Source organism: Camelus ferus, chromosome 16 (genome assembly GCF_009834535.1).
Source record: "Camelus ferus isolate YT-003-E chromosome 16, BCGSAC_Cfer_1.0, whole genome shotgun sequence".
Lineage (NCBI taxonomy): Eukaryota > Metazoa > Chordata > Mammalia > Artiodactyla > Camelidae > Camelus > Camelus ferus.
Window position 1 is genome coordinate 49450645 of NC_045711.1, and position 16904 is coordinate 49467548.

At 42.2% G+C, this 16904-nt stretch overlaps 1 protein-coding gene and 1 long non-coding RNA gene across 3 annotated transcripts in view; one reads left to right on the top strand and one right to left on the bottom strand.

Annotated features, from left to right (window-relative positions):
- The window catches only part of LOC116669182, a 114674-nt gene that overhangs the window by 77676 nt on the left and 20094 nt on the right, over nucleotides 1-16904 (top strand). For both annotated transcript variants that reach the window (XR_004326533.1, XR_004326532.1), the window contains exons 4-6: nucleotides 7914-8261; nucleotides 8967-9094; nucleotides 12650-14141. This is a non-coding gene — a long non-coding RNA (uncharacterized LOC116669182). The remainder of the gene's footprint in view (nucleotides 1-7913; nucleotides 8262-8966; nucleotides 9095-12649; nucleotides 14142-16904) is intronic.
- Nucleotides 1637-14494, bottom strand: KRT23 (keratin 23). Its single transcript, XM_006186261.3, has 8 exons — nucleotides 14004-14494; nucleotides 8873-8955; nucleotides 8028-8184; nucleotides 6786-6947; nucleotides 6576-6698; nucleotides 4497-4717; nucleotides 3590-3627; nucleotides 1637-2007 (listed from the first exon to the last, which is right to left on the bottom strand). The coding sequence occupies exons 1-8, from the start codon at nucleotides 14397-14399 to the stop codon at nucleotides 1925-1927; spliced, it is 1263 nt and encodes a 420-aa protein (XP_006186323.2). The 5' UTR covers nucleotides 14400-14494; the 3' UTR covers nucleotides 1637-1924.

Below are 16904 nucleotides of genomic sequence, written 5' to 3' on the forward strand. Positions count from 1 at the left end.
TCCCACTTCACCTTGAGAAAATATGTAAATTTTATGTCTAGTTTCTAGATTTCAAGAAAGACAGTAGTGTCTAAAATAGAGTAAATTGACGCTAAAGTAAAGAAAAAATCTATTTTTAGATCTGCTTTGAGACTGCAGTACCCTGTTAACACAAAGAAGCTCTCCTAGTAAAAAGAAATGGAAAAAGAACTGATAAACTCTAATATTCATCGTTCTTCCTTGCCTCCCCCCCTACCCCAAGCAAAAGTTTGCACAGACAAGTACTGCACAAAGAATACTCATTGGAGATGTTAGTAAATTGGGTTTTTTTTTGTGAAATGCTTGGAAGTGTTCACATAGTAAAGATAAATTTATAATTTCATCCCAGAGAATTAATGTATTTCACTTAAACCAATAATACATTTTTACAATGGTATGATTATCCTGGGTTCCTGTTGCCTCATTTCAGATTACTAGGGGATGGTTTTCTGTTCTTTGAGCACTGAGAATCAGAAACAACAATCATTGCCTTAAAGACTAATCCAGTCTGAAGACATGCCCAGTTCAGAAGATATCAAAAGCAGTCCTTTACAAAAGAGTATTCAAACACAGAGACAAAAAATATTCGGGACATTGCCAACATGTTAGATGACAATGGAACTCAGTGACACCACTTTTAGTTCAACAGCTTAAGTGGAGTCAAGAGGCCCAGATCTAGACCTAGCTGCAATCTAGTGAGTGTTCGGGTCAACACATTTATTGCTCTGGGCCTCAGTGCATTTGTCTGTGAAGTGGGAGAGTTTGCCTAGCCTGTGCCGATGGCCCCTTAAATTGTTAATATCCCATAATTCCATGTACAACTTTCTGATGATGTCTCAGTGGACACGTGGGTTTCTGTCTTCCTTTTCTCCAGCATTGCTCCCCTGTACCAGCCTTGGAACAACAGCTCACACTGCTGCAATTTGAGGAAAAGGCTTCTTTTTCAGAGGACAGAGGTGCACAATCTCTGTGGTTTAGCCCTAAGCGCATCTCAACATAATACTCTGGGTCCTAATGTTTGTAATTTGGATCTTGGACAGGTCACTTCCCCTTTTAGGGTCTTTATATCTACCTGTAATGAGGATTTTTTTCTGAATTTCCTTTTCTTTTTGAAAAATTTTTATTTTATTTTAATTTATTATTTTTTTGATTTATGATGTGTTAGCTTCTGGTGTACAGCATAGTGATTCAGTCATACATATGTATGTACATATTCTTTTTCACTACAGGTTACTACAAGCCATTGAATACAGCTCTCTGTGCTTTAATTCTCTTTCAGGCCTTTAAGGTTATGTGTGTATATATGTATGTATGTATGCATCTGTGAGATAGAATAGCTTTTGGTTGCCTCACATTCTCAATGAGGCCTTTCTGGGCGTTCCATTCTCTGTCCCCACCCCCCTTTCCTGCTGGCAGAAGTCTAGAGAGCCTTAGGAGCCACATCCCGTCCCTAGGTTGCATGTCTGCAGGTGACAGTTCCGCCCAGTGCTGGGTCGCTGGGAACATGTTCAAAGCATTCCGGCCCCTCTGGCTGTTTCATGGGCAGTGCTCTGAGACTCCGTGATTACGATGAGACCTTGAGGCCTCGTCTCACCTTACAATGTAAAGAAAGACATGATGCCGCTGGTGTGGAGTTTTATTGGCCACGAAACAGATGCACAACGGTGGGAGCCTGATGACTGTAGTGCGAATGTGGAGCATTAAGCTCATGAACTCACACTTTGAAAAAGTGCATAAGATCGTTATGGAACATCTGGTGAGATTGTAACAGAGAAAAAAAAGCTTCTGAGTTTCATAACTCCACGGACACCTCTTAGAATTCACCCGTTTGTGTGTGGGCAAGGGCGTTCCATTGGGGGGGAATCGTTTTTGCAGCAGGCAACTTTTATAGACCTCATGCGTACTTTTAGATCTCATTCACTTGAGAAAGAATTATTCTTCCATTGACGCTCTCCTGGGTGATGGCCTTGATCTTTGGAGCTGCAGATGCTGAGGGAAAGAGCAACAAAGAGGTCATTGCCCATCCTCCCCACCATCTGAACTGTCCTCTTTTTCAGTTCCCTGTTCTCAGCGCCTGAGGGCTATCTGTGCCTTCCAAAATGATCACTAAGCAGTGTGGCAGGCTCTGCTGGAGTGAAAGGTGTCTTACAGAGGAAGAGTCTTCCTCTCACCCTCCAGGAAATAAGGGTGTCTGAACAGTGTCACCTTCTTGAGGTCAAGACCTTCATCTCAGGTGTGCCTGAAACAGAATCTAGCCTGGCCATAAGTGCCAGCGGGGTCCTTTCTGCTCAGATGGGCTTTGTAGCATTCACACCATAGATTCTGTGAGCTTACAGAGCACTAAGTGCCATTCTGGGGACCTCATTTTAAGGTCTAGAAAGCAAGTCATATGAAGGATGGCTGAGAAGGGTGAGAGGCCAGGGATATTTACGATGGTCACTGTTTTTGAAGACATGATTTATTTGAATAAAGTGTGCTTTGTTGACACATCAATAAACTGATTCTAAAGGGGAGGGTATAGCTCAGTGGTAGAGGGCATGCCTAGCATGCATGAAGTCCTGAGTTCAGTCTCCATTAAAAACAAACAAACAAATAAATAAACTTAATTACCCCGCCTAAAAAAATTCTAGACCGGAGGGAAGAATTGAAACCATTAATAGAAATACAGGGAGAACTTTGTTAAAATCAAACCTCTCCAACAGTAGGTTGAGCCACCCCCTCCAGTAATGGGTTCCCCGCCCCTGGACATGGGTAAGGAGAGGCTGAAGGGCCATCTGTCGGGATCTTGCAGAGAGGGGGCAATGAAGGAGACCAGCTGTTCTGTGATGATGACTTGAACTCTGAGTCCCTGAATCTCTTAACACCTTTTTTTTTTTTTTTTAACCGTCTACTAATCAGAAAGTGCCACCTGTCCCAGACTGTGATTTCTTAAAACTTTTCTGTAAGATGTTAAAGGCAATCTGAGCAAATAGGGTTCCCAGGTCAAAGATACTTGGGAACCCTGGGCTAAACAAAGTAAAAGTTTTCTTGTGGCTTTTTGGTCTTTCTTGTTCCTCTTCTTTCCCACAGCAGTATTTGTCCCATCTTCAACACACTGAAACACAGCCTGATTCTTCACGAAGAGGCTAGTGGTAAACAACGTGCCCAGCCATATCAGGCCAGGAGCACACCTTTCATAATACGCAGTTAACATCTCACGGAATGCCTAGTGTTCAACGGAATGTAGTCTGTGAAATCACTTCCTCTCAAGTCCCTAGGAGTTTGGTCAACAGACTCCATAACCTAATAGAGATATAATAATATCAATGATCATTTTAATCTACTTTACTGCTTGCAAAGAGCTTTCATATATATATTTTAGGAGAATATTGAAAGCTTACTTCTTTGTTCTGTATTATTTAATGTGTTAAGTTAATTCAAAACTCCTGGCCATTTGGGAGTAAAATAAAAATTGGACACAAGGCATTTAAGAGCACACGGAGGATTATGAGTACTACAGAGTGGGTAAATGTGCTGATTCATTAAAAAAAAAAAAAAAAGGAGATTCAAACAATGAAGTGGTTTTTTTTACCTTTCGCACTCAACTTAGAGTCCTTAGAGTCCATTGTCCTATAAAAGTGATAAAGGTTTAAAGCTCAGTTTAGGATTAGCAACAATCATAAACACTTCTCAAGATGAACTAACTTCCTCTGCCTGCTTGTAAACTTGTAGCTCTTTAATGAGGCTAGTTTACTGAGCTCTGTAGCCGCAAGGTCACGAGTTCATGGGACAGCCCTGCTGAACGCAAAAGCCAGTGAGGCTGGCCTCCCGCTGAGCCTGGGCCAGGGGAAGCCTGCTGAACCCCCTCCATCCTTTTTGGCCAGCTGCAGCCTCTGCCTCCACTGGGATCCTTTCCAGGGTCTGGGGCTGAAGCTTAGAACCCCTGGGCTTTTCAGACTGTTCAAAGTTTAGTCCAATAACATTTCATTTATGTATTTAAAAAAAAACAACCTTCTAACCCTTTCTCTTGGGTCATAGAACATACGTGCCCTTGGTGTGGACAGCTGTACCTAAAGTAGTCAGAGACACCAGACTGGAAAATCTAGACATTGCCATCTCTTAGGGATCTTTTCCTGCTGTTAGAGTAAAACATTCCCCAACCGTTCTTTTTTTTTTTTTTTTTTTTTTTTTTTTGAGCCAAAATTGTGTGCATTCCCACTGGAAATACTATAGCCAAGCCCTCTTGGTTGTTTCTTCCTAGAGATTTTAATATATTAGTTGAAACTATTGACCTCAGATCTTGGTGTCCTGGGAATAATGGCTGATTAATTCACAATGGCCACTTAATGGAATACAATCTGATCTAAACATCTGCAGACAAAACTCAGCATAAACCTTTCTCTCTAGCGCTGACGATGGCTCACAGAACAGAAGGCACATGAGTGCACCCACGGGAGGACTCCCCCTTCGCCCTCCTCCCCTGCCAGCCTCCGCCTTACCCCTCATTTTCTCCCTCCAGGAGCTGGCGGTAGGTGGCGATTTCTTTCTCTAGGTGGGTTTTGATGCCCAGGAGGACCTTGTATCCGTTGCTCTGGCACTCCAGGTCATGGCGTAGCTGCATCAGCTCCTCCTCATGGTGGGAGATGATCTGTTGCATGTCCTGCAGTTGGCAGGAGTACCGAGACTGGGTCTCCAGTAACATGCTTTCCAAAGCAGATTTCTGAAAGAGGAATAATACTGCTTTCGTTCATTGCCCGATGGCATGATCTGTTCAATAGCCTGTGCTTGCTGAGTAGTTAGAATATGATGATCAGTCTGCTGGGTGTCTTGGTGGTGCCGGGGATGCAGGGTGAGGAGCCGGGCAGTGAGGAGTCGAACTGCACCAGGGCTTTTTCTGGGCGCAAAGCGTTTGTGTCCAGCAGCTCCTGGCACCTCCGCCGTCCTCCTGTAGTGTTTGTTATTTACGGTGCTTGTTTGGGAGTGAGCATGTGCCACATTGCCCTGATCTGCTCCTTACCTCCTTATGCTTACATTTTGTCTCTGGCCGGACTAAAAACTCCTAGTGGGAAGCAGCAACTGGACTGCTATCTCTTTGTATCTTCAGAGAGGGGCCTCAGGTAGGGATGTCAGGTAAAATAGAGGGCTCCTGGTTAAATTCGAATTTCAGACGAGCGACGAGTAATTTTTTAGTATAAGTATGTTCCAAACATTGCCCTAATACTGCATGGGACATACTTATACTAAAAGAGAAAAACTTTGTTGTTTATCTGAAATTCAGATTGCACTGGATGTCCTATATTTTAATTTGATTAATCAGGCAACCCTAGTCCGAAGCGATGTTTTTTGATTATGACTATGATAACAAATTGTCATTTTTGAGGAGATTCTGAAAGCTGCAAAATGAAGCATACAGAGAACTGAGTTCCAGTCCCTGTTCTGTTTGGCTTTACCGCCTGCTTTTCTGGAGCATATAACTTTAACCTTAAAGATAATCTCAAAACTGTGCTGGACACTCACTCTATCATGACTGCTAACTTTCGGGGGGCCCTTAATGCTGCCTGGCCATTCACCCACATGTTCCTGGTCTAGTCACTCTCCTGTTTCCCCAAAGGGCTATTTCATTCCTTCTCTCCTGTCCTCAAACCTCCCTCCTCCCCATCGTTTCTCTCAGCCCACGGCCTGGCTTCCTCTGTCGCTGAGGAGATGAGGGCCCTCAGGAGAGAACTCCCACAAGCTCCTGCCATCACTTCCACCCACATACCTGAATCTGTGTCTGACACTCATTCCTCTCTGTTACTACGTGTGAGCTGTCTGTGTTCTGGTCATTTCAGCAACTTCCCACCTTCTTGCAACATTAGTGTTTTCTTCTCTTCTAAATTATTCCCACCAGCTTTCAGAGAGAATCATTTCTCCCACCTTAAAATTTGTTCTCTCTTGAACCCATGTCTACCTTCAGCGATCACCCAGTTTCTCTGCTCTCCTTTGCTTATAGCAAAGCTCCTCAAAGAGTCATCTATACCCACTGTTTCAGATTCCTCCTGACCTCCCTCCAAGGGTCAAGGCAGCACAGTCCAGCTCCATTGTTACCCCAGGGCCTCCCCTCCCCTTCCCTCCCCTCCTCTCCTCTCCTCTCCTTTCTTCTTCCCTTTTTCACCCACTGCAGCCACATTGGCTATCTGGCTGTTCCTCTAACCTGTCAGACACACCAGGGTCTCATAGCTTTTGCTGTTCCTCCACCTGGACCCCCGCCTCCATAGCCACATAATGCACCTCTTTAGTGCTTTTAGGGTTTTGCTCAACTGTCACCTTAATGGTAAATCTCTAAAAGGGGGACCTGGAAAGGTGGATGCAAAGACTGATGACATTTAATATAACGAACCTGCTAGTACACCACGTGGCAATGTGGACACCTCGAAACATGATAGCCCTTATTGTCCTCAGCACGGGCAGTTTGGAGGGAGAGTGGGAAGTGAGAGATGTCCCAGTAGAGTTGCGGAGATGGGCCTGGGAGAGAGGTCAGGGAAGACTTTTGTGGAGGAGGTGGCACCTGACCCAGGATTTTCCAGGCTCAGACTCACCCTGTTGCACTGCGCCTGCAGGTCAATCTCCAGGGCCTGGAAAGTGCGCTTCAGCTCGTGGATGTCACTTTGGCTGCTCTGCACGGCTGTCGGATTGGCCACCTCCTGGGCCATGGCTGCTGACTGTAAGACCAAGCAAAGGGCAGAGGCTTTGGCATTGGGACCACTTGGAAATGGAACCTTTGTGAAGTTGGGGCGCCTTTCTTTTACCTGCTCTTTATACCAAGTGTCCAAGTCTTGATGCTTCTTCTTTATTATAAGCTCGTATTCCTGCCTCATATCCTCCAGGACCTTAATCAGATCTTCTCCCGGGGTTGTATCCACCTTCACATGGACCTTGAAGTCATTTGGCACATGATGTTCCTCCATTTCCTGTTTAATAACAGACAGAAAATGAATCAGCTGTGATAATCAGAAGGCCAGAAGTGTACTGATTGGCAGAAGTTCACAGGTCTTTTAAGAATCCAGCTTATGTGGTTGGCGTTGTATTACTGGTTTGGTGTGGTTTCTCAGTTATTGTTTGTTAATGAGAAAATGTGCTTTTTTTTTTTCTCTTATAACTTTATAAAGTAAAACTTGCACCAGACAGGTAATTAAATGGCCTCTGTGATCACTGACTTAATCTCTGGTTGAAAATGTTTTGTGAAGAGTTATGCTTACACAGCATGTAAGGTACTCTTCAGCAAATGTTCATGAGTGAAGCGATAGCACAATTGAGCATTTCAGGTGATAGGCCAGAGCTTTGGGGAAGCAGTTCAGTAACCCAAAGCCCAAAGGGGTAGAGGCTTCCAAAATCTTGTTGACGCATTAGGACTCTGTAGGGCTAACGCCCATAGGATATCATGAAAACCAATAAACCACAGGAAAGGTTTAATTAACCATCATTGTCTAACCAGCTGTGCAGCAGCTGAGGCTCTTTGATGTTCATAAGCAGTTTTGTTTGCCTAGAATGGGGACTGTTTTTCTATCATTTCATCAGAGTCTCTGGGACTTTAGATGGATGGTAACTTTTAAAAAGTCAGTTAAATGCTTCTGGAAATCAGGATTCTTAACTTTTGCCACTAGGTATATTTACCTGGGTCATTGGCAGATTCTCTTTACCCTATTGTCCCCCAATTTGCTGCTCATGGGGTTAGTGAAGGAAGTTCAACCCCACACATCTATTCTTCCGGTAGCATATTAACAAACAGGTCTAGATAAACATCGTATATTAACAAAGTTGTTGACTGATTTCGTCGTGAATTGTGATTGTATTTTAGCTGTTGTATTTGACACCTGAGTAGATAACCCTGAACTTGGAAAAATGAGATATTTATATGGTTCCTTGTGACTATTTAGGTTGAAGACAATAGAACTGGAATTCAGATGGTGGTTTCTTCTGTAGCTACTGCATCACCTGAAACGCACAGATTGAGAGCCATGCGGGTTACCAGGAGCTCCTGGGCGTCCTACCTGCTCATGACGCTTCTTCATAAGGATGAGCTCTTTCCTCATCCCCTCCACCTCCTGTTCCAAGTCTGTTGTGACGATGGTCAGGTCATCCAAGGCCTTCCGGAGACCCTCAACTTCAGTTTCCAAGTCTTTCTTGAAGGAGTGTTCATTTTCATACCTTTGGGTAGAAGGGAGAGAAGAGTACACCTGCTGTTGGAAGGCCACGGCCTTGTAAGGAGTCACCTTAGTTTAGAGGTGAATCTCTTACTTTTTACATTTAATAGGAGCAAATGAATACAGGCTGTGCACCCTTTGTATGTCTGTTTCATGCAGGTTTTTCTATGATGGTGACTCAATTTTTTTTTAATTACAGAGAATGAAATAATAAACAGCCATATACCCATCACTTAGAATTAGCAACCATTAACATTTTGCCATATTTGCTTCATTTATATTTTGTATTTTACAGTATATTATAGACATTATGACATTTTACCCCTAAGTACTTCCGAATGTATTTTTTAAGAAAAAGACAGTTTTCTAAATAAGCATAATAACATTATCACACCTGAAAAAATCAATAATAACTCTTCAATACCATCTAATTCTTGGTGCATATTCAAATTTCCCCACACCAAAAAGTGTATTTTGCATCTGGTTTGTTTATACAAGGGTCCAGTCAGGTATTAGTTCCTGTTATGCCTTTTAATTGTATTTTGGTAGGATTTTACATGTTGGTAGTGGAGAGATAAGTTTTCCTTCTATAAAACAGAAACAAAAGCAGTAGTAACCCCCAAAACAAAATAGAACAAAACACCAAACAACCCCCCCCCCGCCTTCCCCAACACTGTGAAGAAGGAACTCACTTAAGACTGAAGTTGTCCACCGCCATCCTCGCGTTGTCAATGAGCAGGATGATCTGAGCGTTCGTCATCTTGCCATCTGCTATCTGTAAAACAGGCACCGGGAGTCATTTCGGTCGTACAAACCACACAGGAGCGCTGTATTGCTGCCCAGCTCCTGGGAAGCTGACTTGTCAGCCTAGATGACGTCTTCTTCTAGCAGTGGAATAACGAGTAATAAAATCCGTAAGTATTTATTGAGCATTTACTAGGTGCAAAGCGCAGGAATGATTTTACAGTAAGGATGTGGTCTGCAGTCAGTTTCACTGCCTTTTTTCTTATGTTGACTTTTGACCGGTGAGGATGGATGCAACTGCCCCAAGAGTGATATGAGGAGCAAGAGAGTGATTATTGAAACCGCCTTTAAATTTTCTAGTACAACACACGCATGTATTAAGCTCATCCACATCTGAAGATGTTAAGTTTACGTTCTGACTTCCTATTGTGAATATTAATTTGGCTCTCCTAAATTGCAGTGGTTTTTAGATGAACGTAATTCTTCCTTGTGGTAGCGTTCATGTTTCTGATCAGTGACACTGGGCAAAGTATCACTGATACAGAGCTTCATTAATATTAGTTTGTCAAACTAATTTTAAATGTACTTTATAGTGCACTTAAACTAATTTTAAGTGTATTTCCTAATAGTCATCACATACCATAATTTTTTTTTTTTGCCCCAAATGACCATAGCCACACATATAACCTGTGGGTGTGTGTGTATGTATTTGTAACTTGTTCCGTGATGAGAATGCCCCAATTGGAGCTATTAAAATATTAACTGAAATAATTCTTTACCATCAAATGAAGTAGCTTAATAAACTTTAACTGTCTTAAAGCTTTAACTGTCTCTGGTTAAAGACTTTCACTGGATGTTTATATAATTTTTTACTTTAAAAAGAGAATTTTTGTTGAAAGTGTCTACATGAGCAATTGGGTATATAAATATATGATTTGTAAATACTTCTGGGTAGTTATAATCAGAGAAATACACATATGAGAGAAATAAGATATGAAATGCACATTCGATGTATGTCACTGCCTTGGGGAAAATTGGGTAGATAATCTCAGTGTCAAAAGTATATCTCAGTGTCAAAAGTATAATCCTACTTTTGTACCAAGTATCATGCTGAACTAGGAACAGGGAGATTTTCCTTTTACTTCCTGTTAACTGACCATTGGCCTGAACTCAGGTCAGTCATTCCACTCCCTGGACTTCAGTTTCATCATCTGTTAAAAAAGGAGTTTGTCCTAGAAACAGATGACCTTAGAGGTACTAGCTCCAAGCTTCTGTAGCTTAGTTGGAGCTAGAGAATCCTGTGACATTCCCATTATATTTAGGCAGTTAATTCATATATTTAGAAAGGATTTTTTTTAGGACAGAGTTATACCGCAATACAAAGGCACCTTTTAAAAATCTGGTCCTGTTCAAAGCTCCACTGATTACTTGGAATTTAGTGTCATGAGTACACAATAACAGTATTCAGAGGTGGTAAGGAGCTGGGTCTGGAACTCACAGAGCAGGGCCTGGCGTCCTGTTCCAGTGCCCACCCGCTGAGTGAGCTTGGCTGAGTCTCAGTTTCTTCATCCACAAAATGGCAATAGGAACAATAGCCACTTCACTGAAGAGTTATGAGAATTAGAATAGAAGAGATTAAATAAAATAATTTAAAATACTCAGCATTTGTGGGCACACTGTAGACACTCTGAAAACAATCAGTCAAAACTAAATTAGTTCAGGAAAGCGTAAAGTGTTCAATTTTCTTTTTTAAAAGCTAGCACTTTTGTTATTAGAGCCAATGTCTGCACTGGATACACACTGAGACGCATCCTCACACGTTTGCTGTTTGTGGTGGGAGACAGCCAGGCTTGCTGCCCCTGCCGAACTTCTTCCTTCTCTTGGTGGATTCCAAATAGTACTGTGAATACTTTCTTTGCTCTAAAAAAGGATTCTGTAGGTATTTCCTTGTCTTCCCTCTACAATGCTGCTTAGGGATTTCTTACCTTTCCATCCAGGCTCTGTATTCTTTCATTACCTGAGCTCATGGGGAATGAAAAGTAGCCTCATCCAAAATGGCCACAGGACCCCTGCAGTTAGTCTCAGTTGTGCATGGAGGTTTTGCTTGACATTCAGAGAAACCATGCACTGTATGTTCCGTGGAATCAGGAAAAATTAAATAATCCCATCTGTGTTGGAAACACCGTTTCCACTAACAGGGGCCAAGTAAGCACTTGATATATAATATATTTCTAGTTGGAAGACCATGGAATGAGCATTAAGAACATCATTTTCTATGTACTGATACAGGAAAATCTCCAAGGTATGTTAAGTTGGAGGAAAAGGTGAGTTTAGTTCATAGAAGTATACTGATGTCGCTTCCTTTGTTGTGACAAATGTGTCATGGTGATGGAAGATTTTACGGATGAGGGGAGCTGGGTGAGAGGCTTATGGAAAGTTTCTGTACCATGTAAATCTAACATTACTCCACATGAAAAGCTTATTTAAAATAATGATAAAGATGCAGAGCAGCGTGTATAGTAAAAAAAAAAAAAATTATCGTCTTACTTACTTACTTGGCTTTTCTGAGGTAAATTGGTAATTTATCCACTGCAGAGTCCACAGTGAGGGGTCTGATTCCCCCAGGTAGCCTTCTCACAGTACATGAGTTGATATGGCTCATATTTAAAAACCGAAACTATTTCCCACTCTTTGGGTTACCTGATACAATATTATGCTACAAACACTACTTCTGAGACATCCTTCACGGTAATGAATGAATAAGGATGGATTGAGAAATAATGTATGAGGCATAGGTCTTGCATTGTGTATTATAATTAATTACCTGGATTCTCCCCAAGGCCCTGAGTTCATTCTTTTAAAAGAAATCTATTTGGTGCATTAGTGCTGCATCATTGCTCCAGGGTGTGTAATCTCCTACTGGGGGGAGGAAAGTAGAATTTTTGACCATAAACCAAATGTGCCAAATATAGTACTATTGAGAGCCATTCTAATATCCTGATATTTATATGACAATATCTAACTCTGTTTCAAAAGGAATGGATTAAATTTTGAACTCAATTTCTTATACACTTTTGGAGTAACTTTTAACGTCCCTAAAGTGGGGGCAGGAGAGTGCTGTGTCTACTCAGAACATTTCATGAGTCGTGAAAGGCCCAGGAAGGGACCAGCCCTGGGCGTTGTGGGACCTCGGTGGGCCCCTGTTTTCTCACCTGCAAACGGGGGAGGCTGGATACACAGACAGCCTGAACTTCAGAGAGTTGTTTTCTTCAAACACAGACAAACAACCAGGTAAGAAATCCAGGAAAGAGTGGAATTCCAAGCTGAAGAATCTCCCTATGTAGTAGGGAGAATCGGGGGCTGCCTGGAGAGTGGGCCAGCCACCCCCTCCTCGTCATTGTCCCCACTCACTATTCTCAATTCTGTTCCAAAGAGTTTGGGCAACCACTTGGTCTCAGCCTCTGCATCTATAAATTGTGAATAAAACACCTGCTTCACAGAATGAGATAATGGGTATGAAATATGTGTTGTATGATTAACAGTGCAAACGTAATGCATTATCTTTATTAATTAACAGCATCATTTTTGCAGGAGGGAGACTGGCTAACACACTATATGAAAATTATGGGGCCATTAGAAACAGACCTGGGTTATAACCCCAGCTCAGCCTCTTACTGGTGGCTTTAGATGGCTTCTTCACTTCTCTGAGTTTCAATTTCTTCTAGAGTTGTTGTGAGAGTTAAATCAGTTGATATAGAACATTTCCATCAGAAATGTTCGCGGACAGTGCAGATAAGTGGATTAAATACCCATCACGATGCCTGGCATACAGTAAGTACTCAATAAATGTTTCCCTTCCTTTCCCTTCTTCACCCTGCTGTCAGCTAATAAATTATGTGAATAGGTCTAACCTGACATTTCTTTAGGGAGTTACGTTCTCAGCTGCCCATTTGCAAAAATCTTCTAGTCTCTCCATTCTAAAACCAAAACGACTTTATTAATAAAAACAGCGTGGTGAGGTTTGTTGAATCACTTTGTTTTTTTTTGGTAAAGACAAACATGTACTATATAGTTAAGGCAATTACACACTCAGTTATTAGGTTGATTATTCAATAATTAGGGTTCATTATAAGGACAGATTTCTATTATCTTGATTGGTCCTTCCTATATTCAAGCCTGGACAACTGAATGCTGAGAAATAATACCATATAAATACTGGAAACCTGTGATGCCCTTTCTTGGATATGTTAAGTAAGATCTTACAGGAAATTTTCTGAGACCACTTTACATAAGAGGGAATTTATGTAGCTTTAAAATATAACCTAAAAGGTGACTGGATTCCCTCTGCTTCTAACCAGTGTTATGAGGGTGTAGTTTTTTTTTTTTTTAATGTATGTCCCAGAAAGATTAGCTTTTTTAATGTTGAAAAGTATTTTTTTGAAGAATTCTCCCTAATCCAGCCTAACTCTAAGATTCCAAAAATTATCCCCATTTTATAATGTATTTTCCTAGCAACACGCCATCTTCAGAACTGGGAGCAGCTAGAATTCAGAACTTCTAGCAGCTCCCAAGAGGCAATATCCAGGGATATCACAATGATGTATCTGCTAGTGGAGTGACAGCTTTTAGGTGTGATCTCTGAAATAGTACAATTCAGCCTTTCTTTGATGGCTGATCACCCTGTCGCCAGGACTTTGAGGTGGAGAGGAACTGATGTCATGAGAAAGTAAATGCTCCCTTGTGCCTTGTGCACTAAGCATGAGGCATAAAAACGCACCCTGATCATTACAATCGTGTCATTGGATCATAAGTGATTCCGACAGCAGCTGGTTGCCTTACGTTGTTTAGACTTTTCTATATAATTTATGTATAAAGATTATTATACCAAACATTACTGGTATTATTATACCAAGTCCAAATTTAAGGTATGATATGAAAATATCTTTGAATACCTTTGTTCATGATGACTTGAAGCTCTTTTGCCATTTTCCTGGAAATTGTCTTTGTACTGATTTCTCCTCCCACTAACCCCTAGAAACGCAGCCCCCTCTGGAGTTCCAGGATCAGCCGGGATCTTACCTGCTCCTGCAGGCGGCTGATGTTGTCCTCATATTGGGAGTAATCTTGTTTACTGCCCGGATCTCTCTGCTGATGCCACTTGAAGATGCAACTTTCGAGTTTCGTGTTGGCCTCCTCCAGGGTGCGCACCTTGTCCAGGTAGGAGGCCAGGCGGCTGTTGAGGTTCTGCATCATTTCCTTCCCATTTCCACCTAGGAGGGAACCACCTCTTCCAGACTCCCAGCACCCTCGAGGGGGCGGGCATCTTGGTGAGGAGAAGGAAAGGGAGATGCGGACACCTCCTGCACCACCATGGATGCTAGGAGCCTGGTGGAAGCTCTCTGGCCTGCCCCAGCCACCTCCTGGGCCATGGCGGGAGCCTGAGGGGGTCTGGCTGAAGGTGTGCCTGGAGTTCATGGTCCCATCTGGGTCTGGGCCAGGGCTGGGCTCTGGTCGGCTCCCTGGCACCGCAAAACTGAGCCGCCCCAGACTGCCCTGGATGGTTTTATGCCCTTTGCCGTGGGAGTTCCCTTCTCTGACAACTGTACCAACAAGATCCTATCATTGTGCAACATGTGTTTCCTCTTGGTCAATCCCAAAGCGCCCCTGGGTTTTCACACACGATGTTGTTGTTTAGAGCTGCATTGATAAACCAGTTTGCTTCTCCAACTCAGTGGTAACCCAGGGGTGTGGCTCGTGACCTTAGTGGGTATTAGTCTCAGGTGTCTTTCTAATCTTTCCATGGAGTTTTTCCATTGTCCACTTATCTGAAAAGGGTCTGATTAAAGTCCACAAAAAGATTCTTTCGTGGAGCACAGATTTCCTTTTAAAACGGACATTAAACATGCAGATACATACCTGCCCCCCCATAAATAAACATACCCCAACTCTAAAGCGAGGGTGGGAGAGACTCACAAGGGAAGAGCCAGATAACAGACTCTCAGTTCCTGGAATAAAAATACTCGTGCTGAGGAAATGGAGACTGAATTTCTGATGTCCTTGTGGCAGTCACTGTTTGATGGAAAGTAATTTCAAAGGAATCATTCTTAAGAACAAACCCGCAATTACAATTAATTAATTAATTAATTAATGACCGAGCCTTCCACTTCCAGGATGCCTTTTATCCCAGCACACCTGAAAACCAAACAGTCCCAGCCTGTGCCCAGGGCTTCCCTTGGCCCCTGAGGGGAATGCAGCCTTTGTTGAGTGGCCCGGCAGTCTGTCCCGGCTGAGCCCTGGAAAGGCTGGATTCTGTGTGTCTGTGACCTGCAGAGGGAACAGAGGAGAGCAGGAAATGTGCCATGGGTTGTCTAATATGCTTGATGAATCTTTTGCTTTGTCTGCCAAAGTAAAGGTTAGGAAGGAATAAAGATAGTCTGGGGGCAGGGAGCCATGTGCTGCTGGCTGGCAACCAGATTTAAAGAGGACTCAGAAATACAATGGCAGCCTCTGAAGGGACTTGAGTGCCCCTTGGTCCAAGCCATTAATTTTACATGTGAGAAGGACTGAGGCCTGTAGGGTGGGGGGTATGGCTGGGGACGTCGTGGGTTAGTGGCAAAGCCAGGGCTGGGATCTTTCTGCCACATAGCACTGTTATCATTGAGTCCAATCTTGATGGAGTCCTGTACCACACTTCTCTTTCATAATGGTGATAATGGGGCTGCCCAGTTTACATAGCCCTTTGATGTTCTTTATTTAGCCCACAACAACAACTGTTTTTTTTTTTTTTAGCTATCCCTTCTTTTTAAAAAATTTTAATTAATCAATTAACTTATTGATTGATTGATGTATAGTCAGTTTACAGTGTTGTGTTAGTTTCTGGTATACAGCATAGTGATTCAGTTATATATATAAAAATTATAAATATATACTCAGCTTTATATATATGTAAATATATATTCCTTTTCATTATAGGCTATTATTACAAGATACTGAATATAGTTCCCTGTGCTTTACAGTAGGACTTTGTGGTTTATCTATTTTATATATAGTAGTATCTACAAATCCCTGAACTCCCAATTTATCAGTCCCCTTCCCCCTCTGGTAACCATAATTTGTTTTCTGTGTCTGTGAGTCTGTTTTATAATAAGTTCATTTGTGTCTTTTTTTTTATTCCACATATAAGATATGGTATTTTTCTTTCTCTTTCTGGCTGATTTCACTTAGAATGACGATCTCCATGTCCATTGATGTTGCTGCAAATGGCATTATTTTGTTCTTTTTATGGCTGAGTAGTATTCCATTCTGTACCACAACTCCTTTATCCTGTCATCTGTCAGTGGACATTTAGGTTGCTTCCATGTATTGGCTATTGTGAATACTGCTGCTATGAACATTGGGGTGCATGTATCTTTTGAATTAGAGTTCCCTCCAGATCCATGCCCAAGAGTGGGATTGCTGGATCATATGGTAAGTCTATTTTTAGTTTTTGAAGGAATCTTCGTACTGTTTTCTGTAATGGCTGCACCAAACTATATTCCCACCAACAGTATAGGAGGGTTCCCTTTTCTCCACACCCTCTCCAGCATTTATTACTTGTGGACTTTGTAGCGATGGCCATTCTGACTAGTGTGAGGTGATACCTCATTGTAGTTTTGATTTACATAGAAATTTCTATTTCTAACCTAACATGAATAACTTCTTAAAACTACACACCTCTAATTTACCAAATCACACACTCCACAATTCTCGACTTACAGTGGGCAATTGGGGGAAAAGGGTGCAGATTTCACTGCTTGCTAGGAGACATCTGTTACCACACAACAACTCTTGATGTTGCCAGGCAAGCGGTATTGTTCCCATTTTACAGATCAGGGGCTCATGGAGGTGTATGGTGCAGAGCTGAATTGCACATACAACTAATTCAACATAGGACTTTGTAGTTGTTGCTGCCTTGGTCCGTGCTGTTTCCACTGCTTGGAA

Bases quoted from the DNA above. Each gene is read 5' to 3' on its own strand.
- KRT23 (XM_006186261.3), bottom strand. From the start codon at position 14,399: ATGAACTCCAGGCACACCTTCAGCCAGACCCCCTCAGGCTCCCGCCAT. The intron at 6,948-8,027 runs GTAGGACGCCCA...GTTATTAAACAG, and splicing joins TGAAGAAGCGTCATGAGCAG to GAAATGGAGGAACATCATGT. The intron at 2,008-3,589 runs GTAAAAAAAACC...TCTTTCCCTCAG, and splicing joins CTCTAAGTTGAGTGCGAAAG to CATCTGCAGCTCCAAAGATC.